This window comes from Geotrypetes seraphini, chromosome 8, assembly GCF_902459505.1.
Source record: "Geotrypetes seraphini chromosome 8, aGeoSer1.1, whole genome shotgun sequence".
In the NCBI taxonomy this organism is placed as follows: Eukaryota; Metazoa; Chordata; class Amphibia; order Gymnophiona; family Dermophiidae; genus Geotrypetes; species Geotrypetes seraphini.
The window spans coordinates 4,824,966-4,849,390 of NC_047091.1; the positions used below are offsets into that span (position 1 = coordinate 4,824,966).

A 24,425-nucleotide genomic window follows, 5' to 3' on the forward strand; every position below is an offset into this window, starting at 1 on the left:
ATAAAATGTTATTATTAAAAAAATGTTGAAAAGTAAAAGCAGAACAACTTTTTGCGTGTGCGCGCGCGCGTGCGCGTGCAAGATATCGGGGGGGGGGGGAAAGACGCCGATCGCACAGTGCAGGTGCCTTGAAAGGTGAGATTTCAAAATGGCCTCCAGCGCCCAGGCTCCGCCCCCTCCCCTCGCCGCGGGCTCCGGCCCGAGAGGCGCCCACCAATGGAAGCGTCCCGAGCGCGACCGCCGCGCGCACCCCCGCGGCTCGGCCCCGGCCAATGGGGAGCGGCGGCTGCGGCTCGAGCCGCCGTGTCAGTCCGCGTGCGCTCTGCTCTTGGGGGAAGCGCTCGGTCGCTGGCGCCAGTCAGTCGCGGCCAGCCGTGAGGTACCTGCGGGGAGCGAGAAGAGCTCAGCCTCCGGGACCGAAGCAGCAGCATGCCGCTCGCACAGCTGGCCGACCTCTGGCCCAATATGCCGCTGGTCCAGCACGACCCGGAGGTGAGCAGAAGCGAGGTGGCGCGAGCGCCGGCAACGTCGATGCATGGGGCTCGTGGCAAGGGGGGGGGGGGGGGGGGCGTATGGGACCTGTTCCCTGGAATGCGGCATGGCAGAGGGACTTTGGACCCCGGGCAGCGCTGGAGGGTTTAGTCCCTGAATTCGAGGCTCATTCTAGGGATGGTGGAGCTGCCTTTTCTCGTTTGTTAACGAGAGGGAAAAAAAATAGCCACGAGGCTGAAGTTAGGAAAGAATTGTAAATCGTCTCAACCCCCTGTTTCTCAGCTGAATGCTTGCAACGAGTTGTCCCATGCCTGGAGCTCTGCTGGGGCTGAGGCTTTGCAGAGAGAATTGACTAAACACTGGCATATAAAACCACGAACATTCAATTAAAAAAGTATTTTTTTTTTTTTGCTCCTTCAGCTTGTCTGCGGTGTTCTTTGCTCGCATGTTTAAAGACCATAGACTGTTTTCAGTCCAATTCTTTATAGGTGAGGTTGCAAACATTGGACCCCTAAGGAAGGCGTGTTTGCCGAAACACGGATCGTGTAGGGTCCGGTTGGATTTTTATCATTTGTACTTTTTAAATTGAATTTTCATGGGTTTATAGGTCAGTGTTTAATAAATGATCTGTATCCACAGTTTTTGTTTTCATGGGTGGATCATGGGGTTCTTTGTTGTGCTTTACCATAGCATCTGTATTCCTTGACTTCTCTAATGCTTATGTCTGTGACATGGTTTAGGTCATTCTGGTACTGATCTAAGAAACAAGGCTTTTCTGATTCTGGCAGAAAAGAACGAATCAGATCTTGACACATGCTTTCAAGTTTACTCGAGTAGATCTATTGAAATACAGTAACAGTGATTTATAATAAGTAAAACTGTCAGCTTGTTTGACTTTTTATTTCTTTGTATCCAAGTGTGCTAACACAGTAACAAAACTAAGCGTCAACAAGCTGTTTTTGAAAGCTCTGCTATTTAATGTGCTATAAATCAGAACCTAAATAGGAAGGTAGAAATGATTTTTGTTTTCATTACTGCAGGCACTTCTATTCTGACATATTGCAGTAGTGAAAATCATTTCCCACTTGGTTACTTAACTGATCTTTTCCATTCAAAATCTGCTGGAAGTAAGAATTTCAGCACTTTTTTTTTTCTCTCACAAAACTTTGAATTTTTCTTGTAAACACAAAACATTTTTCTCAGTAACAGCATTTATCTGTAGCCAGAATCTGTGCTGACTGAAAAGTTTCTGGTAGCAATATGCATGGCTGCTCTCACGAAGTAAGATGTTTTAGACTGAAATTAAAAAAAAAAAAAAAAAGGATGCTTGTCCATTATCCTGAACCTTTCTGCGTGCTCTGGACATCCGCTAATGATTATACATGTCCTGTCTATTCCTGTCAATGATACTCAAAGCTAGGAGTACAGGCAGCATATTTTTTTTGAAATGTTGCTCATAATGCTGCCTCAATCCTAGCGTCTGCACTGTTTCAGATCCTTGTTTGTGGTTTGTAAATATCTTTATGCCATAAGGAATAATAAAATCACAGAACAGTGTGTATACTCTTCAGGATACATAATGGCACAACATTGCAAAGCAATATATGGATTATTGCACAGTGGAAACAGCCTTTTGGAGAGAGTGGCGGAGTGGTTAGAGCTACAGCCCCGGAACCCTGAAGTTTTGGGTTCAAATTCTGTGCTGCTTCTTGTGACCCTGGGCAAGTCATTTAATTCTCCACTGTTCCAGGTACATTAGATCGACTGTGAGCCCACCGGGACAGGAAAAGTGCTTGACGTACCTGTATGTAAACTTCTTTGAGTGTGGTTATAAAACTACAAAAGGCAGTATACCTTTAAAGCAGGGGTGTCAAAGTCCCCCCTCGAGGGCCGCAATCCAGTCGAGTTTTCTGGATTCCCCCAATGAATGTGCATGAGATCTATTAGCATACCATGAAAGCAGTGCACGCAAATAGATCTCATGCATACTCATTGGGGAAATCCTGAAAACCCGACTGGATTGCGGCCCTTGAGGAGGGACTTTGACACCCCTGCTTTAAAGGGAAGTACTGTAGTTGTACAACAGAAATGCTCCTATCCAAGGGGTTAGCAATAAACCAGTAATAACTCTTAATTCAGCAAACAATACAGAAAGAAGTGCTGCAAGTGCCCTGTCGAGGCAGTGGTTGATAGGGGTGTACTGAACATTTATTTGAGTAAATGTTTACCTGACATTCACATCTAAACCCAGTTCAGTTCTTGTTTTTCGGAGTTGTGTTTTAGCTTGCAGCGAGGTAAAAGCCAAAAAAATGTTAGTTGTTGCACATTACTATCCCCTAGATCAGGGGTAGGGACCGGAGTTCCCTACCCCTGACCTAGATTCTGCCACTCAAAGTTGGGCACCCAAATTTGAGCATGAATCCAATAACTAGTAGCGTGGAATGTTGCTACTCTTTGGGGTTCTAGAATCTTTTGTTAACGCTTTGGGATTCTGGAATGTTGTTTCTTCTAGCGACCTGGATTACCCACCGTGAGAATGGGCTACTGGGCTTGATGGACCATGGGTCTGATCCAGTAAGGCTATTCTTATGGGCGAATCTGTCCTGTGCCCTATGTGCGCATAAATTTTATGGCGTGCAGCTCGGGGAGTGTGGCCGTGGGAGCACGGGTGGGTCAGTGTCATTCCTAGAATTCAGTCACGATGCTACAGAATAAGGTCATTTACGTACACCAAAGCCACCATTAGTTGTGCTCCAGCATTTACATCAGCAGGCATGACGCTTGCGCTCTAGTTAGGCACTAGATTTGGGCTAAGCTAGCACAGTAAAACCTTGGATTTCAAGTAACTTAGTATGCAAGTGTTTTGCAAGACAAGCAAAACATTTGATTAAATTTTAACTTGATATACAAGCAAGGTCTTGCAAGACGAGTACATACAGTATACACACATCACAACTGAGCCAATGGTTCTTCTCTCGCTGACACTGCGGGGAGTGTAGTGACTGTTTTAAACAAGCAAGGTCTTGCAATGTGAGTACATTTTGTATGAAAGTTTTTGGGTTGTGTGCTAATAAGAGGTATGGAGAACTTGGAATATGAGGAACGACTCAAGAAACTGGGACTGTTCTCCCTTGAGAAGAGGAGGCTGCGAGGGGACATGATCGATAAAATAGAGCAGAAAAACAAATTATTTACATTGTCCAACGTGACACGGACAAGAGGACATGGTTTGAAGCTAAGGGGGGGACAAGTCCAGGACAAATGTCAGGAAGTTCTGCTTCACGCAGCGAGTGGTAGACGCCTGGAATGCTCTTCCAAAGGAGATTATTAAGGAATCCACTGTGCTAGGATTCAAAGGCAAATTAGATGCACATCTCCTTACGAGAGGCATAGAGGGATATGGGTGACTAAAACTACATCAGGTGTACACCTGACTGGGCCAGATCCGGAGATGGCAGTTCTTATGTTCCATTATTTCTTATGAGGAAATTTGCTTTGATATACAAGTGTTTTGGATTACAAGCAAGTTTTCGGAACAAATTATGCTCGCAAACCAAGGTTTTACTGTATTCTACAAAAAGCCTGCTGCACAGTGCATCATTTGCATAATGCTAATTTAGCAAGGTGCTGGAAAGATCCGAACTTTGGGCACCATTTACTTAGTTCCTCCTCCTTCCCATATGTTTAAGTAGAACCAGAAACACAGGCTGTAGGGTCTCTTTCTGCTGTAATATTTTCCCATCTACACCAACCGCTGTGCTCTGCAGTCCTTCCTTTTCCTCCTGAGATGCTGTGTGCTTGTCTCGTGCATTCTTGCGTTGGGCAAAGGGGAGTTAGAGGGGATTTTCCTGAAAACTACAAATTAATACACTGGGGATTTGAGTTTCTATTTTCCTAACCCAGTATCGAGCTGGAGATGAGGCAAAAAAAAAAAAAAACTAGCAGTATGAAACAAAAAATACATGGTATTGATACAGATATCAAGCACTCTTTAGATTTTATCCTTGGTGTTCAAAGATTCATGGAATAGGTTTTCCTAGTTATTGATTCTTTAAACTTATCAGCTTTGGTAGATAGATATCTTGCTGTACTCCAAAGCCCAATAAAAATCCGTTCCTTTTGGTTGTGTCATCTTTAGAGCTAATAGGTTTTATCTCCTTTCCCCTCCCTTTCAGCTGGTATTTGCTTTTCTCAAACATTGCCATGTTCTCTCTAGATTGGACTCATTTTCATGACTCATAAGTCCAACCATTCCTTTTCTATGCCCTTATCTTAGCTTCAGCTAAGGACAAACATGTCTACAGCTTAATGATCCTTAACTCAGATCTCGCAGGCAAGCAACTCAACCTAAAAGAACTGATAACAGAATTAACACTTGTTACCACCCCCTCCCAAAACACACACATTTACAGAGGTCACTTGTTTCATAGTATTTAAGCATACTGTATATGATTCCAAATTTACATCTACACACCAACTGATTTAAAACGAGGTTTCCTGATTGCTTCTGTCTGGGAGAGGGTTCTGGGAGGCCTAAATGTTTGTATAAATTAGACATTCTTCCTTTGCTTATATACACAAGTGACAAACAGGTTAAATATATGCTTGCAATGTAAACAAAAACTAACGAAATCATCTTGAAGCCCTTAAGGCAAAATCAGCACAGCACTTGCTATTGTAGGAGCCAGCTGTGAGGGTGCTTGAGCACCCCTAATATTGAGCAAACTCCTTAATTATGTTTAGCACCCCTAATCGTTGTGAAAGTTGGCTCCTATGCCTGCTCTAGAAAAATGCAGAGTCCCGTGTATCCCTGAAGATAACACAACCAAATACTGTCATTTCCAGTCCTCAAGATGGTGACGAGTTATTACACAACCCCCCCCTTTTTTTTTATTTTTTTACAAAACCGCAGAAGTGATTTTTAGTGCAGTCTGGTGCGATGAATGCTTTACATGTGCTCCTGACGCTCATATTAATGTTATGAGCAGTGCAGAGCATTCAGTGCGCTGGCCTGCACTTAAAAAAAAACAACACACTTTTGCGGTTTTGTAAAAGGTGGGAAAAGTGCAGTGTATCTTGGAAAATAGCACAGATGCTACAACAAAATTTTTTATTTTTTTTAAAGTAAATTGTCCTAGGAGTTTTGTCTTCAGCGCATTATACTGGATGTTGCTCACACTGTAATTCTCATGTGTGAAATGAAGCTGCTCTTGGAACGTCTTTCTGAAGATCTGATGAACTGAGAGAACTTAATTTTGTTGCCATTGGCCAAATTTATTAAAATTGAATTCTGCTCAGGCTTAAAGCAGAACAGGATAAATGTTCTGAGCATAGTTCCCCCACCCCCATTCTATAGCAAATATTTAACTTAATTCTGGATATGAGTTTCTATGTAGAGAGATTTTTTAAACAACTTCCTTTCTAACTTGGTTTTTGTTGTTTTTTTTTTGTTGTTTGTTTTTGTTTTTGGATGTCATTGTGCCTAGGTGGCTTATGGCTGAGCACACGTGTTATGGGTCCTAGAGAGACTGAATCAGTTAGAAACTGGTTGAGTGGGAGACAACAAAGCTATAGTGGTAAATGGAGTTTATTTCTGAGGTAGGGGGTAACACCAGTGATGCCACAGGTATCGCTCCTTGATCAGGTTATTGTCACCATTTTTGTAAGTTGTGGAAGGCTAATTGAGGAAAGACAGATTTTTTGAATCATTTGCGATAAAGATAAACAGGACAGATAGCCTGGAAGATGTGGGAAGCATGAGAAGAGATTTTTGCAGAATTTGAGGTCCACTTGGGTTTTCAGGACTTCCACAATGAATATGCATGAACTCTACTTGCATACATTGGAGGAAATGTATGCCAATGGATCTCGTGCATATTCATTGGGGGAATCCTGACAACCTGACTGGGTGACAGACCTTTAGTAACCCTGTTCTAGAATTTGATAGCTAAGATTTAGTACTAAAATTTGCAGTGGCATGCATTTTGGTTGCAAAAACCCAAGGGCATACTACTGTACAGAGGGTGAAGCTCTATGTACAGAGTAAGAGCAAGATCATTAAGTAGAGCAACTTGATAAAAGTGGTCCTAAATTTGTATACCATGGAGGAAAAGGTAGGATAGGGGAGATATGACACATTGAAATATCTCCAATGTATATGCAGGTAGCATGCCTCTTTCATTTGAAAGGAGACTCTGGAATTGGGGGGGGAGGGGTTATAAGATGAGACTAAAAGGAGTAGATCAGGGGTGTCAAAGTTCCTCTTCGAGGGCCGCAATCCAGTCAGGTTTTAAGGATTTCCCCCAATGAATATGCATGAGATCTATTTGCATGCACTGCTTTCATTGTATGCTAATAGATCTCATGCATATTCATTAAAGAAATCCTGAAAACCCGACTGGATTGCGGCCCTTGAGAAGGGACTTTGACACCCCCGGAGTAGATGGAGGATAATACCAAATCAACATCATTATTGTCAATTTGTATATATTAAAAAGTTATAATCTGCCTGAAATTCTTTTATTAAAATAACTCGGAACAATCCTGAAAATGAATCGGGTTTTCTTGGTTGTCCACATCTCTAGATAAGAACAGTGTCTGAACTCAAGAAAGCATGGGACAAACATGGAGGAAGCGGTTCTAGAGCTGAGCATATGGTATGGAAGAGCTGACTAAGTCATCAGATTCTTCTCATATTATTTAATTATGTATTTTTAGTACTCATATGCCACCTATAGCCTAAGTGGTTTTCATTCAGGTACTCAAGCATTTTTTCCCCTATCTGTCCTGCTAGGCTCACACTCTATCTAATTTACCTGGAACAATGGGGGGGGGGGGGTTAAATGACTTGCCCAGGGTCACAAGGAGCAGAATGGGACTTAGTAGTACTAAGATCGTGTACATAAATTGACATAGCCTGGGACCAACATGATTTGAATAATAAAATGACCAGACAACAAAAGGTAGAAAAAAAATTTATTTTCTATTTTGTGATTACAGTATATCAGATTTGAAATGTGTGTTCTTCCAGAGCTGGTGTTAGACAACAAGTGTGAATTAAGACCTAACAGAGAAAGGAAAAGTCTTTCTTTTTTGTTTATTTTGTTTACACCACAGCGCTGGAGAGGGCAAAGAGGGGCGGGTGAAGAGGCTACAAGATAAACCTGCTGGGAAGTTTGAAAAAATAAACACCCGATTGGTCAGGAAAAGTGAATCAAGTCAAAAAATCAATTCAGTGGGCCAAATCGAATATCAAAAAGGTTTTCCCTGCAATGGGCAGCACTATTGCATACACAGAATAGCAGAGCCCGTAAGAGTGACTGCTGGACAGCATACCCAGTTTAAGAGTGGAGAAACACATATCTATTAATGAACAGTTTATCAGACTGGATGTGGCCTTTCACCCCTAGGGGTAACTATAGTAACTGCACCTTTTGATATGTTAGTGGCTTGTTTGAAAGCAGTGTTCATTTTAAAATAATATTTTTTTTTACCCTTGGCACTCTGGATATCTGTGTCTCAACATTTGGAAGGATAATCTTAGAAACAGTGTTTTACTTACAAGCTGGACACTGTACTTGCAAATGGAGAGCATTGCATTGTGCTTGGTTCTATCATGGAAAAAGCTTTAAATAAGGTTAGAAGAAAGGGCAGTTTATTGTCTGCTTAGTGCAGGTTTCTACAAAAGCAAACTCAAGGTAAAATTGTAGGTTGAATGTGCCTGTGTGGCTAATTAGGTTGGATTTTTTTTTTTTTTTTTTTTTTAAGCAAGCATGTCAGACAACAGGCATAAAGAAATCAATAGAAGATAATAGTGGGTCATTTATTCATCAAGTAAAGGATTCAGAATTGGGGGGACCTTCACCTCACAAAGTTTAGATATTTTGGGGGTGGGGGAATAGAGACAGGTTTGCTAAACACAGGATCTCTTGTCTGTTCCTATATCTAGTTTCAGTAGGGGCAGAAAAACATAAAAACACAAAAATAGCCATTGTGGGGTCAGACCAATGGTCCATCTAGCCCATGGGTCTCAAAGTCCCTCCTTGAGGGCCGGAATCCAGTTGGGTTTTCAGGATTTCCCCAACGAATACGCATGAGAGCTATGTGCATGCACTGCTTTCAATGCATATTCATTGGGGGATTCCTGAAAACCCGACTGGATTGCGGCCCTCAAGGAGGGACTTTGAGATCCCTGATCTAGCCCAATATCCTGTTTCCAGGTCACAAATACCTGGCAGAAACCCAAATAATAGCAACAGTCTATGCTACCGATCCTAGGGCAAGCAGTTTGTCTTGGGTTAAAACTTATCTCATGAAAGAAAAAAATTCACCCAAATACATTTTTGGGTTTCTCCCACAGTTAGTTTGTTAGAAATGGATCGACTAGCTGTATAACCTCTTCACTTGAAACCCTTATGCATTAATATTGATTTGGGAACGTTTTATTGACTGACTTTATCCAAAGGAAAAAAAAAATCAATGCATTCCTCTTTTATGTAAACTGGAGGTGGACAAGGACTGTAAAAGGAGATTCATAGTTCAACTATCTTGGTTTGCTTAGTACAGAACTTAGAATGTATGTAGGGTTTGATTGAGAAAGACATGGGGGAAGCCACTGCTTGCCTTGGATCGGTAGCATGGAATGTTGCCACTCTTTGGGATTCTAGAATCTTGTTACTCTCTGGGATTCTGGAATCTTGTTACTCCTTGAGATGGAATGTTGCTACTTTTTGGTGTTTTGGCCAGGTACTAGGGACCTGGCTTGGCCACCGATTGGATACTAGGCTTGATTGACCATTGGTCTGACCCAGTAAGGCTATTCTTATGTTCTTCTGAGTATCTCAGCTTTTAGATGGTGGGTAGGATTGTTGAAAGAGAGAATGTGACCAACTGACAGAATTATATGTGGTATTTTATTGGTTTGGTTTGCTCAAAGAATAACAGCCAATATGATTGTGCCACTTGAAGGTAATATCTCCAAATGGGTTCATTTTGTGCATAACCGCAAACAATAAGGATTTTAACAGAGTAACAATACTAACTCTACTTTACTGTTGAAAAGGACTGAAACCACAGAGAGAGCAAATAACAATCTATCTGCAACAGTAGCATTTTAGCGGTGAAACATTTTTTTATTGAAAACAGCCAAACTTCCACACACAAGATATATCCAAATCGTCTCATAACAAAACCTCAATAGTCAGAATTACAGTCTAACTTCAATACAAGGGATATTCCCAACCCCTCCTACCCCCCCCCCCCGCCTTACCAGAAAATATTACCATATCCATCATTCCCAACCAGAACATAATGAGTTGGGGGATCTTGTTTCTTATAATCCCCAGAACCCAACTTCAGAAGGTAGGACATGATTCTAACCTATATCTGAGATGCACAATATCAAAACCAATTAAAATGGCTCGCTAAGCAGTAGACCCCCCCCCAAAAAAAAAAACAAAAAACAGAGACAAACACTGTAACATCCCATCCCCCCTTCACCAACAAATCCCCATACAGATAAAGGAAGCACGTCAAGAAAAACATTCCCAACCTTCACACAACCCAAAACCCGAACAGCAAAGACCATTCTATCCCTTTCTCCATCTATTTACCCCACCCTCCCTCACAAGCATATACCCCTCAACATTCACAACTCGTCCAATAGGAGACTTTGTCCTTTATGATACAGAATCCGTCTGCGGGGGGGTTGGAGGGGTTCTGTTTTTGGGGAGGGGGATGCTTAGCTTGTTTTGATGCCCTAGGGTCATCAGAGTCCAGGCCTTGGGGGGGATTTGGTTTGTGCCTTTCTTTTTTTTCTGCCTGGCGTTCCACTTCCTGGGGGGGGGGGTGTTGGTGGGGGTAGGGTTGGGGGAGGAGGGATTTTGAGGTGGTTGGGTATTTCTTTGGGTAGGTATATTTGACATGCTTGTGTATGGTTGTCTTTGTTTATGCAGCCAGTGCATCTTTTTTCTGTGCTGGCATTTGTTGTTGCTGTATTCACTTCTGCGTGTTTTTCTTTCATGTCAATAAAAAATTGTTACAACCTATGATACAGAATCCGTATGTACAGATCCCAAATTTGCAAGAAGCGCTGACATCCCTTCCAGGAGCCTTTCACATCTCTGGCCTCCTAGCAGGCCAGTTGATGCCCATCTGCCCACCAGAGCAAGTAGCACCATGGTGTGCATACCATGTCAGCAATGTACCTCACTCCTAAGCCAGGGTATTAGGAATATGAACTCAATCTCTGAAAGTTATGCTATAACTTGTCACAGTGCTCGCATCATGCCATCTTTTTGAAAATTATTTTTAATCCAGCTTGTGGCTCCCAATATGATGGAAAATGGACGATATGAATCTCTGCACACACCTAGGCAATGCAATTGAAAAAGCAGAAAAAGACCAGGGTTTCAAACAGGATACTGGGCTTGATGGACCGTCCCAGTATGACAATTCTTATGTTCTTAAGCAATTTCAAGGTTGTAAATTTATTTTTGTAGATGTTTTATTTCATGATGACACAAGTGTGGAGTACACCTGTGAAACTAAAACCAGATTGTTAAATGTTGATAAATCTGGTTTTGAGGTTTTAAGTTGCTAATCCTGGTAATGCAAAGTATGAGGAGTATGACAAGGATTTTTTTTTCTGGTCAGTACCGCCTAAATTTCAGACCGTACACAAATTGAAAAGTCCCCTACCATATTTTTCACTCCATAAGATGCACCTGACCATAAGACACACCCTAGATTTAGAGGAGAAAACATTCAGAACTCAGGCTCTGCACCCAACCTCACACTCCTTGCCAGGCTTTGCACCCTATCACCCCCTAGTACCTTTTTAAATTCCCCCGTACCTTTTAAAAACATCCCTCCGCCCCATCCTACCTTTTTAAAAACACCCTCCCCCGCCCCATCCTACCCTTATAGCCTTGTGGTCCAGCGTGTATCGGCACAGGCAGGAGCCAGCTTTCTGCGTTGCTGCCTGGGCCCACGCTGCTTCCTGAATGGCTGCCGTCAGTTCTCGCGGGACTCGTGAGAACTGATGGCAGTCATTCAGGAAGCGGCTTCCTCCTTACTATTTCTTTCTTGTACTGGACAGGAATACATGAGGCTGAGCTGTAGCTTATAATTGTTGTCTTTGGGACTTGCTGTTTTGGGGAAGTTCATGGGGGGAGGGAGGGGGTTTCTGACATTCTTCGATTTTCTCTGTTACTACACAGGAAATATTTTGATGACTTGAAGTATATGCTTATTTTGCTGGATTATTTTTGTATTTTGATATCTTGTATATTGGATTGTTTTGGCTATGTTGTTGTCATCAATAAAAAATTGTTTCAACATAAATATATTTCTCTAGGCCTGCATGATTTAGTTTTGCTTCTAGCTTCTCCTGAATGTGGACTTTAAGCAATATATAGTTAATTTAATTTTTTTTTTCCTTTATTGCAATATTTTGCATTTTCTTTGTAAATTTTATATGATATGATGTAAGTATATAATCTCAATTAAAAAGAAAACCAACCAAACAAAGACCTGTTCACTGCTCAGCTTCTTGGTACACGGGGACACCAGGAAATTCTTTTTCACTGAAAGGGTGGTTGATCGCTGGAATAGTCTTCCACTTCAGGTGATTGAGGCCAGCAGCGTGCCTGATTTTAAGGCCAAATGGGATAGACACGTGGGATCTATTCACAGAGAAAGGTAGGGGAGGGTCATTGGGGTGGGCAGACTAGATGGGCCGTGGCCCTTATCTGCCGTCTATTTCTATGTTTCTATGTAAGTCTGGCCAGTCCATAGAGAAGCTGATCTTAAGCATGAGGGAGGTCAAGGTGGCTCTCAATGACCTGTGCCTTGCTTCAAAGCTGAAACTATAACATTACAGGGGACTGAAAGGGAAGGTACACATTGGGGTCTTTGTTAAGGATGCAGATATGCACTGTACATTGCTGAGGCCCACACAGTGTTTGTTGGTTGTTCACGATGTACTGTTTATTCAGGTGTTGGCTGAGGCTCTGATCAAATGTAGGACACAGAAACACACTGAGCTGCCAGCCAGTCTATTCCGTGTAGATCAGGGGTGCCCACGCTTTTTTGGCTTGCGAGCTACCTTCAGAATGACCAAGTCAAAACGATCTACCAACAATAAAAATACTAAACATATACCCCCTCTTTGACTACGGTGCGCTATCCGATTTAGCGCGTGCTAATGCGCCCGTTATATTCTATGGACGCATTAGCATTTGGTGGCTAGCGTGCCTTAGTAAAAGACCCCCATATTTATTTATGTATATACCGAGTGCATTTATGTATATACCGAGAGTATTTATGTATATACCTGTCCTCCAGGCCTCGTTCCATTCCCCAACCAACATCTCTGTCCTTCCAGGAGTCCAGCTTTTCTTCCTCTCTCCTCCATCCCTATTGGCAACATGTCTCCCTCCTCTGTTCTTCCTCGGGGTCTGTCCCCTTCTGTCTCTTCTGTCTGCACCTCCCATAGTCCAACATCTGCCCCCCTCTCTCCTGCCTCCCCTTTGTTTCAGGTTTCTCCCTCTCTCTATCTTCCTTCTGCTAACATTTTGAGTCCTCCCACCTTTGGTCCAGGTCTTTGTCTCTCTCACTCTCTTTGTCTTCCCCTTCCCCAGGGCCTGGCATCTCTCTCTCCTCGGTTCAGAGTGTTTCAGCCTCTCTAACCCCTCTAGTAGTCCAGGATCTGTCTTCTCTTCCCACTCCCTTTTGGTTCAAGGCTGCTTTCCCGCCCCTCCTCAAGGTCCTTTTGTCTCTTCTCTCCCTCCCTTCCCCAATCCAGCGTCTCTAAGGCAATCCCCCTCCCGCTGAGCACAATTTTACCCTGACGTGCGGGGCCTCATCTCCGCTGCTTCCCTTAAACTGGATCCATCACCTCCGTTCTTCCCTCTGGGCCTACCACAATTGAAAGTTCATTACGGCAGCCTGCAGAGCAAACGTAGCAGGCTGCCGTCGGTTTCTGTAGCACGTTCCCTCTGCCATGGTCTCGCACCTCCTTTGACGTCGGGGGGGGGGAGCGGCACAGCAGCAGAGGGAACGTGCTACAGAGGCTGACGGCAGTCTGCTACATTCGCTCTGCAGGCTACCGTAATTCCACTACTTTAAAGTGGGGACAGTGTAGAACATGGTAGCATCAACACTCTTTGTTCTGCTCAATGGGAACATGCAGAATGCGTAGTAATTTGTTTGCCTTGGATGCTTGGATTATAAGCTCTTTCAAGCAGGGACTGTCTCCTTAATGACTCTGTACAGCGCTGCGTATGTCTGGTAGCGCTCTAAAAATAATAGCACTTGTAGTAAAGATTTGACAGCCATTTTGTGCTGAAACACTTGAAATATCAGATGGTGCGTGCGTGTCTGTTGCTATTTGCTGTATATAGTCTGACATGTCTGGGAGTTGACAGGAACCAGTGTTTTGACAGCTTTGTGGCAGAGTGAAAGAGGCACAAAGCGGCAGAGGTGGCCCAGGAAAGAGGTCACAACCAGAATAACAACAACATGATTTCATTCAAGATGAGTCCAAATTGGCCAAATTTCGACAGTACCCTCATCAGTGGGTCATCCGATTCTTCAAAATAAGACACACAAGGGTTGCAAAAAAAACAGTCTTCAGGTCTGACGACACTCCAGCACGCAACTGTTATTTAAATGAAAGGGAGCAGCGTGTACTACTAACGTGTTTTTTGGCTACTGGCATTGCAGTCTGCTTCCAAGTTTGGAAGCGGCTGCCAACAAGTACCTGTCTGTCCTACCAGCTCTTGTGGCAAGCGAAGGAGCTGTTCAGTCGGTTTGCTGTGTGCAGATTGGCAGAGCAGCTTGCTTGATGAGAAAGTAGATTCAAAACTATTTTTTTTTTTTTTTTGGCTTACCATATTCACTTGCTTGAATTTGTTGACCACACTGACATATGCCGTTACGATTTGGACACTGAAGCCTAGTAAACTGTAATAACAGAAGTAACGGCCAAGAATCTGTTCAGGTTTCTACGACCATTGCAATTTGGGTTATTGCAAAAAAAAAAAAAAAAGTTGTTTCCTGCGTATGTCGAGACTTGTTCATTCAGCCACTGGTTCACTTTTTGGCTAAATGCATTCAGATAGCTTGGGCCAAAAACTGCAAAAAGCTATTTTTCATTCATCTGCTGTGGTACTAGATTACATGCCATTAAAGAGATTAGAAAGAGATTAAAAAGTTCAAAGTCTTATAGCTCTGGTGGAGTTTTGTATTTACAAACCATGTGTAAATTAATGTTAAAGGTTTTATTGAGGGTAAGGCGTCTTTGGTACAGAGAATTAGGTGCTTACAGCTGCGCAGACCAGTCAAGAAGTGCACACAGGTTCCTTAACGTAAATAGATTTATTTCTTTTATATGCAAAGATACATATAGTCAGGGATGAGGAAATACTTTGACAGTTCTGAGATAAGCCACTCTTTTTTTTTTTTTTCCTGTTCTAATGATTGGAAACACTTTTTAAGATTTAAAACAGAACCACAAAATTAGGTCTTTTGTAAATCAGACCTTAGTGATCTGAGGCTTTTTCTCCTTTTTGTTTTTGTGCTTATAAATTAAGTTTTGTTCATTTTGAATTTCTTAAGATGTTCTTCAATTGAAGGAGGTTTTGTGCCAGGGTCCCCTAGCGTGGTGCTCTTTATTAATAAGACGGGCCAGGGTGTAATGCCAAGTCTGAGATGGGTAGAGAGTCTGAGAGAATGTTTATCCCATGAAAAAAATGCATGGGTAAAATCATAAAAGCAGTCTTGTATGAAATGCATGGAACCAAACAAGCTTAGCGGTGATTTAGATGGTAACATTAGTAATTGAGAAAGTCAGTACTGGATAGACTTCTACTTTCTATGCCCTGAAAATGGCAAGGACAAATCAGGTATGCATATGTATTTATCACATAACCAGCACATATAATAGATGATAATGGAAGTTATTCCATACATTCAGTAGTTAGGAGATAATAAGTATCTTGCAGTATCCTCTCACATGTAACATCCTTCAAAAGTTTAGCAATCCTCAGAAACACCATTTTGTGTTCAATAAGTTTGGGTCCCTTGTTTGGGGAAAAAGGTTTTTATAAATTTATATTTGTCACAATAAATTCTGCCTGCATCTTGAACACATCTGCAGTTGGTTTTTGTTTGTTCCAATAAGTTTTCACTACATAAAAGCTTTATATGTTGCATCGTCATTGGATCAGTAGATATTAATAAATATTTTTTAAATTATTATTTTATTTTTGTTTTTATCTTTAAATACAAATATTTCTTTCACACTCAGAAAATTTTCATTAGATATTATAGTAAGTATTAGCTAGTACTTAGCTTTTTCTCTGGTCTAGGTCAGGGACACTATTTCACCGACATGTTTCGCAGTATATTGCTTTCTCAAGGTGAAGTCCCTCATAGTATTGTCACCAATCTCAAAGACCACTTATCCTAGTTGTCACGTCATACCTTACAAGTTTATTTTGTTAGACAGACTGGATGGATCATGCAGGTCTTTATCTGCTGCCACCTACTATGTTAGGTTCAGGGGCTACTTTATTAAAAGCAGTTTGCAAAAATGGCATTCTAAATGCTGGATTGTGTAGGCATTTACATATACAATCCTTCAAGAGAGAGATGATAGAAATGGACAGAGGGGAAGAGGTAGAAGAAACTAGTGAAGCTAAGTATCTTACCTGGGTATAGTGTGGCAAGGGGTAAAGAGATGACTTGCATCCCCAGTGCATTGGAACAGCATCTGATTCTTATGGTGGAGGTATGACCAATGGCCAAAGAGATCATCTAAGAAAAAGATCATCTGATCTTCCATTTGTGTGTCACTCATACCTATACAGGCCCCAGACAACTTTACGGAGGGAGGAGTTAGAAGAGGGCAGGGAGGGCTAGAGAGGAGGGAGAGGAGAGAAGCATGTAGGTCAGGGGTGTCAAAGTCCCTCCTGGAGGGCCGCAATCCAGTCGGGTTTTCAGGATTTCCCCCAATGACTATGCATGAGATCTATTAGCATACAAGGAAAGCAGTGCATGCAAATAGATCTCATGCATATTCATTGGGGAAATCCTGAAAACCCGACTGGATTGCGGCCCTCCAGAAGGGACTTTGACACCCCTGACGTAGGTTCTGTAGTCGAAGGGAAGAGTTTTACCGTTTCTTCCGAAGTGGGAGGTGTAGTTAGTTTGTTCCTGAACACTGATCTCGGTTAAAAAAAACTAACAGGGAGGTGCACAACATGCTCCTTTTGCGTGTTCCTTGGGTGTGTGCCTGAGGTGCCATGCTAGCAGCATATGCTACTACTGTATAAATCGATGCCCTGCAAACTTTTTTTTTTTTTTTTGTTTTTGCTCCGGCACACTTAACGTAGCAGATGTTTTTCTACGGCACACCTACAACCCTGTCACACTCCTCCCCCAGGCCCACCCTACCTCATCCCACACAAGCCTTATCTTGTTTCCCTGAGCTTAGTCCATGTCTGGAGGGCCTCCGAGCATGCACGGATGTCATTGCGATGATGTTAGATGCATGCGTGCATGTTATTCACTGTTTGGCTGAAAGCGCCAGATCAGCCACAGATGTCTTTACTCCTGTGGGCCTCTGTACATTAATCTATAGCAGGTGTGGTCAGCCTGCAGCTCGAGGGTTATATGCGCTCTGCCATTGAATTTTATGTGGTCCCTGAGACCATGGGAAGTGTACAGAGAAAACAACATTTAACTAGAGTTTTGCCAATTTTAAATACTGCATTTTGCCAATATGGTATTTTCAGAGTAGCCAATAGGTGGTTGTTTCCACTACCGTGTTTCCCCCAAATAAGACCTAGTTAAGATCGACATCATGAATGTCCCTGACACTCCTCAACTCCATCCCTAGTAAAGAAAAAAAAAAAAATCCAGGCTTCCACTATTTCGGGGCTCCCATCCCCCCCCTGTGCAGCAAGAACTCCACCAACTGTGAGACTGACATACCTCTGAGGCATCCAAAAACAGCGGCAGGGCTCTGAATGGGGGGGGGTGGGGGGGGGCAAAGGAAAGAGGAAGAATGTGGGGGGGGGGGGGGAAAGAGGAAGGGAGAGACGATTGTTGTACATGAAAAAATAACATTCCACGAAAATAAGCCCTAATGCATTTTTTGGGAGCTAAAATTAATATAAGACCCTGTCTTATTTGGGGGGGAAACATGGTTATTACCGTACTATTCATTATTTCTATACAATTATTTACAAGTGGTTTGGGGTTAGAACTTAAATGCAGCTTAAAAAAAGTGGGCTTTCAGCACTTTAGAAACATAGAACATGATGGCAGAAAAGGGCCACGGCCCATCTAGTCTGCCCACACTAATGACCCACCCCCTAACTAACTCCATGAAGAGATCCCACATGCCAATCCCATCTTTTCTTAAAATCTGGCACGCTGCTTGCCTCAATTACCTGTTGTGGAAGATTATTCCAGCGATAAACCACCCTTTCGGTGAAGAAATATTTTCTGGTGTCGCCATGAAATTTCCCACCCCTGATTTTCAACGGATGCCCTCTTGTTGCCGTGGGTCCTTTAAGAAAAAGAGATCCTCTTCCACCTCGATACGGCCTGTGACATATTTGAACGTCTCGATCATGTCTCCCCTCTCTCTCTGCGTTCCTCGAGTGAGTACAGCTGCAACTTACCCAGTCGTTCCTCATACGGGAGATCCTTGAGTCCTGAGACCATCCTGGTGGCCATTCGCTGAACTGACTCAACTCTCCGCACATCTTTTTGATAATGCGGCCTCCAGAATTGTACCTAGTATTCCAGATGGGGGTCTCACTATGGATCTGTACAACGGCATTATGACCTCGGGCTTACGGCTGACAAAACTTCTACAGATACAGCCCATGATTTGTCTAGCCCTGGATGAAGCTTTCTCCACTTGATTGGCAGTCTTCATGTCTTCGCTAATGATCACCCCCAAGTCACGTTCTGCTACAATCCTTGCTAGGATCTCACCATTTAGGGTGTAAGTCCTGCATGGATTTTTGCCGCCAAGGTGCATGACCTTGCATTTTTTGACATTGAAACTTAGTTGCCAAGTCTTTGACCAATGCTCCAGCAGGAGCAGGTCCTGCATTGAGCTTTTGTCGGGCACTGTGCTTTCATCTGTTGTGCGGTTGCCTACCATGTTGCATAGTTTGGCGTCATCGGCAAATAATGTAATTTTACCTCGAAGCCCCTCAGCCAAGTCTCTTACGAAGATGTTAAATAGGATCAGGCCCAAGACCGAGCCCTGCGGCACTCCGCTGATAACCTCCGTCGTATCGGAGAGGGTACCGTTTACCACTACCCTCTGAAGTCTACCTCTAAGCCAGTCCCTAACCCATGCGATTAATGTTTCACCCAGTCCCATCGAACCCATCTTGCTCAATAAACTGTGGTGTGGGACGCTATCAAATGCTTTGCTGAAGTCCAAGTACATGACGTCCAGGGACTCCCCTATATCCAGCTTTCTTGTTACCCAGTCAAAGAAGCTGATCAGATTTGATTGGCAGGACCTTCCCTTCGTAAAACCATGTTGATGGGGATCTCGTAGATTCTCCTCATTCAGGATCGTATCCAATTGACGTTTGATTAGTGTTTCCATAAGTTTACTCACTATCGATGTGAGACTCACCGGTCTATAATTCTCAGCCTCCGTCCTGCATCCCTTTTTGTGGAGTGGAATAACGTTAGCCATTTTCTAATCCAACGGACTCTTCCTGTACTTAGGGAAAGATTGAAGAGCGCGGATAACGGTTCCGCCAGGACGTCACTCAACTCCATAAGCACCCTGGGGTGTAGTTTGTCCGGTCCCATAGCTTTGTTCACCTTGAGTCTTGATAGCGCCTCGTAGACACTGCTGGGCGTAAACTCGAAATTTTGAAATGGGTCTTCCGAGTTTTCCCTCGTCAGCAGCTGAGGGCTGGATCCCGGTGCCTCGCAAGTGAAGACCAAGCAGAAGTATTCATTTAAAAGTTTGGCTTTGTCGGAGTCCGATTCTACATAGTTCCCGTCAGGTTTCCTAAGGCGTACTATCCCATCTGTGTTTCTTTTTCTGTCACTAATATACCAGAAGAAGGATTTATTGCCCTTCTTGATGTTCTTCGCAAGGTTCTCCTCCATTCGGAGTTTGGCCTCCCTGACTGCCGTTTTGACCGCTTTTGACTTGGCCAGATAGTCTTCCTTGGATTCTCGCTTCCCTGATTGTTTGTAGATGATGAACGCTCTTTTCTTCTTTTTTATGAGGTCTGAGATCTCCTCAGAGAACCACTGCGGTCTATTGTTTCTACGCCATTTACTTACTGATTTGACGTAGCGGTTTGTTGCTTAGTGTAAGGTTGATTTCAGAGTTGACCACATTACCTCTATATTATCTGTTTTGGCATGGTTTTGCAGTGCCCGATGGACGAAATCTCCCATGCTTTCGAAGTTTGTGCCCTTAAAGTTGAGGACCTTGGTTGATGTGCTTGACTTAGTGAAACCTTTCCTAAGGTTGAACCATATCATGTTGTGGTCACTGGAGGCCAACGTATCGCCTACCGAGACCTCTGTGACACTTTCTCTGTTGGTGAGTATTGGTCTAGTATCGCTCGATCCCTAGTGGGCTCCAATACCATTTGTCTGAGTCTCGCTCCCTTTATAGAGGTTAATAGCTTCCTGCTGCTGCTGGTCGTAGCGGAAAGATTGTTCCAATCCACATCAGGCATATGCAGGGTTATGTCAGAAAGATATACTTAGAGCTCTTTTTAAAAAGGCGTTCTAGGGCCTTAATGCGTGGAACAGCGCCTGCTAAATTGCCGTGTGCGCTAGCCGCTACCGCCCCCTTTTGAGCAGGTGGTAGATTTTCGACTAGCGCACGCTATAGTGCGTGCATTAAAAACGCTAGCGCACCTTTGTAAAAGGAGCCCTTAGACTACAGGTGATAGAGAACTCCGCTATCAGACTAATATAACAACCTTTGTGAATTCGACCACATAGCTCCATTTCTGAAAGAAGCACATTGGCTACCTGTTAAACATCAAATTATTTACTAACTACTTTTAATAACCTTTAAGGTATTAAGCACAGAAGAGCCGTCTTATCTTGTACATTTGTTAAACCCGTATACGTTGGTGAATAAACAACTCCTCCTAGTTCTAGCTTATCGGGGTATAGTTCATGAACTCGTTAGAGACACTGGGTTTTTTTTCTGTTACTTGTCCAAAGTATTGGCTATCGCTTCAATTAATAACATCTATTGATACATTTTCGGGTCCGTTTTAAATGTATCTTTTTTCAGATGCATATTGATTTGAGGTATTACTAAGCGGCACTGCTGGTATTATTGCAAAACAGGAAAAATCCTAATGTGCTTACCTTTTTCTATTATGAGTTGTAGGTTTTTTTTTACCTTAAGCCCAGTAGCCCGTTCTCACGGTGGTCAATCCAGGTCCCTAGTACCTGGCCAAAACCCAAGGAGTAGCAACATTCCATACAGAATCTCAAAGAATAGCAAGATTCCGAAACCCCAGACAGTAACAAGATTCTAGAACCCCAAAGAGTAGCAACATTCCATGGTACCCATCCAGGGCAAGCAGTGGCTTCCCCCATGTGTTTCTCAATAACAGACTATGGACTTTTCCTCCAGGAATTTGTTCGTACCTTTCTTAAAACCAGCTATGCTTATCCACTCTTACCACAACCTCTGACAACGCTTTCCAGAGCTTAGCTATTCTCTTGAGTGAAACAATATTTCCGCCTATTGGTTTTAGATTGTAAGATGCCCTGAAGGCCCCCCCTTGGTGCGGGATAGTAAATTTTTAATAAACTTGGAAACTTGGTTTGAATACTGCCAGAGACGGAGTCTGACATACTGAGTCAGGCAGTTTGTTCCAGGCATATGGTTCAGCAAAGTAGAAGGCAGTAGAGAAGAGACTTAGCCAATTGGCGTTACCAGGCTGGAGAATAAGGAGAGGTGGTTTCTATCATTTTTAGTTAAATTTTTGCTTACTTATCACAAAGGGAGCTCTCTGCATTTCTGGTTGCAGCCTGCTAGAGGTAGTACTGATACTCATGTTGCTTCCTATGTATAAAGGTTGCCCACTCTTGGGTTTATGGCATTCCCACAGAAGAAAACACAGTGCAAGTCTTCTGAATGAAACATGTTGTGGCTGAAAATAATTAACTGTTCCTTTATGAATTTATCGTCTGTCATTTTGAGGAATAAACTTCTAGCTATTCATCTCTACAATATTCAACATTGCTCACAAATGCATGAGAAACGGTCCCTGTTTGATGGACCTTAAAATCTATTCAAGACAGACCAACAGACAAAGGGCTAGATTTACTAACTTGGAGATCCGTGGGTGATTGCAGGCAGACCGACAAATTCACTAAAGGCCTTTTTGCAAATGGGGGCAATCGTTGGCACGCCCCCCCCCCCCCCACTGCACGGATCGCTGGCGAGCGATCCTTCAGCATGCGCTGACCAACTTCTTTGACTGTAGATGGTCTGCGCATGCGCTGGCCCTTTGTGCCCGGTAGAGCTTTTAAACTTTTTTTTTTACTTAGCTGACTGCTTTTTTTTTTAAGTTCGCGAGCCCGTGGTTTTAACCCGCAGGTTAAAACCATGGGCTCGCACTGCATGGGAAGGGCAGGCGAGTCGGAGTTGAGCAGGGCAGAAGTCAGCAGAGAGCAGGAAAGGTCGTGAGCAACTGGTCCCCACCAGTCTCTTCTTTTTGGATCAGCCAGCCCAGTCGGTGTTGCTGAAAATGTTTAGTGAATCGCGTCCTTCCTGCTTTGCATGCCGCTTACCTTCATTTGCATGCTCGGATTGGAATCGGATCGTCCACAAGGTTAATGAATTGGGTCGGGGTCGCAAACCAATCGGTACATGATCGGTTTGCTTAGTGAATCAAGCCTAAAAAGCACGATTCGGTGTCATCCTTAAAAACACATTAATCCTTTGTTCAGTAGCAGATGAAACAAGTCCAGCACTGGGGTACTAGGGTCTTTGATGTAATTTTTTGGTGGCGAATACAGTCAACGGGTGAGTGTCGCTGAAGTGTATTACAAAGTAAGTCAAATTTGCAAATGTGAGAAAATTTTTAACCATGAAGAAAACTTGGGTGGAGAGAGGGGGTGGGGTGGGGGATACGTGTCCTCACGGAATGAATCCTGGCTCCCTCGGATCAGCAATTTAAACCTGGTTTCACTTAAACTAGAGCTACTGCCAAATATATTGTACGTTTGACCCCTTCCGCAAGGAAACAGGAGTATGAAGTACTAGAGTCAGCATTTCCTCACTGTCTGCTTTTGTTTTCTCTTTGCGTCCTAGAATGGACAGAGTGGAGCTGAAGAAAATGCAAAGCATTCATCAAAGGTAAACAAAACTCCCTATTCCAGCTAATAGGTCTAGAGGAATTATGCGCACAAGGATGAACTATCTGCATGGTATCGCAAAACACTGCCTCTTGTATTTGCAAAATGAAAATAAATAAATAAATATTTTGGTACAGGATTTCTTTGTCATTAAGACCTGGCTCTTCCCATCCTGGCCATGACATCCTGAGCCTTGTCCCTCGCCAAGTTTGGCCCTCCCCAGTTCTCCAGCTTTCTCTGCCTCTTTGCATCCCAGTTGTCTCGCCTTACCTGAGCAAGACCTACAGCTCTCTTCGTAGAAAAATGAAAGTGTGAAGAGACTATAGCGTCCTTTTATTTTATTTATTTTTTTGTTAATCTTTATTCATTTTTAAACTTATAATAAGTGTGATAACATATCCATACAAATAACCATAAATATATCACTTAATAATCAACAATGATACATATAATATTAATATTCCTTTTATTAAACCGTGCTAACCAATTTACCTTAGGCTTCGGCGGGATGGGCCAGGAAGGGGTGAGCCCGCCTCATTTCGACGAGGCGGGCCTACCAGCTGGACGGGCAAGAACTGTCTGGCCTGAAGAACAGGTTAGTTTGGAGGTTTGGGGGTTGTTAGCGATCCATATTGTCGGGGGGGGGCATCTTCTGGCAGGAGGGTTTGGGCACCCTCCTGCCAGCGATGGGTAGTGTCGGGGTGGGAGGGAGATCGGTAATGTCGGGGGGGGGTCGGTAGTGTCGGAGGGGGGGGCATCCGATCGGACAGGCCGCGGCCTGCTATACTTATAGCGGCAGAGAGATCCCTTGCCGCGATAAGTATAGCGGCTGCGTCTACTTACAATGTAGACCAGCATTTTGCTGGCCTACATTTTAAGGTTTCTTCCTCTACTAGGGAGACGCTTAGGGCCACCTAGGTTCGCCTAAGGCCCTTAGGTGAGCTTAGGCGTCTTGCGGGTCTCCCTAGTCTCCCGGAGGCGCCTTCAGGCCTGCCTGGGGAGCATTTTTTTTAAAAAAACGTGCATCCCGATTGGCTGATTAGACAGCTGTAGGACGCCTACAGCTGCCTAAAATCGGGATGCACTTTTGGAGAATCAGGGCCTAAATGCTAAGGCATCCATTATTTTATGGGCGCCTTTGCATTTAACACGCGCTGAATCTGTTAGCGTAGTTTAATAAAAGGACCCCTATCATGACCTATCCAGTGTTCCCATAAATACCTTCTCCCTTAGCAATCCTACGTACTTATCACAATTTTCTTGAATTCAGATACAGTCTTCCAGGAGGCTGTTCCACAAATTCATCACCCTATCTGTGAAGAAGTATTTCTGTAGCTTATTCCTAAGTGTAATGTAATGTAATGTAATTTATTTCTTATATACCGCTACATCCGTTAGGTTCTAAGCGGTTTACAGAAAATATACATTAAGATTAGAAATAAGAAAGGTACTTGAAAAATTCCCTTACTGTCCCGAAGGCTCACAATCTAACTAAAGTACCTGGAGGGTAATAGAGAAGTGAAAAGTAGAGTTAG

General features: G+C 43.2%; 1 protein-coding gene across 5 annotated transcripts in view; it reads left to right on the forward strand.

Annotated features, from left to right (window-relative positions):
* The first annotated feature begins 203 nt into the window (after positions 1-203).
* Positions 204-24,425, forward strand: part of RPS6KA1 (ribosomal protein S6 kinase A1) — a 149,190-nt gene continuing 124,968 nt past the window's right edge. For 2 of the 5 annotated variants that reach the window (XM_033955228.1, XM_033955231.1), the window contains exons 1-2: positions 204-492; positions 22,847-22,891. In XM_033955228.1, the coding sequence (XP_033811119.1) occupies positions 430-492; positions 22,847-22,891 (108 nt within the window). In that variant the 5' untranslated portion in view covers positions 204-429. The remainder of the gene's footprint in view (positions 493-22,846; positions 22,892-24,425) is intronic. The other 3 variants (XM_033955229.1, XM_033955230.1, XM_033955234.1) reach the window with 3 other exon arrangements.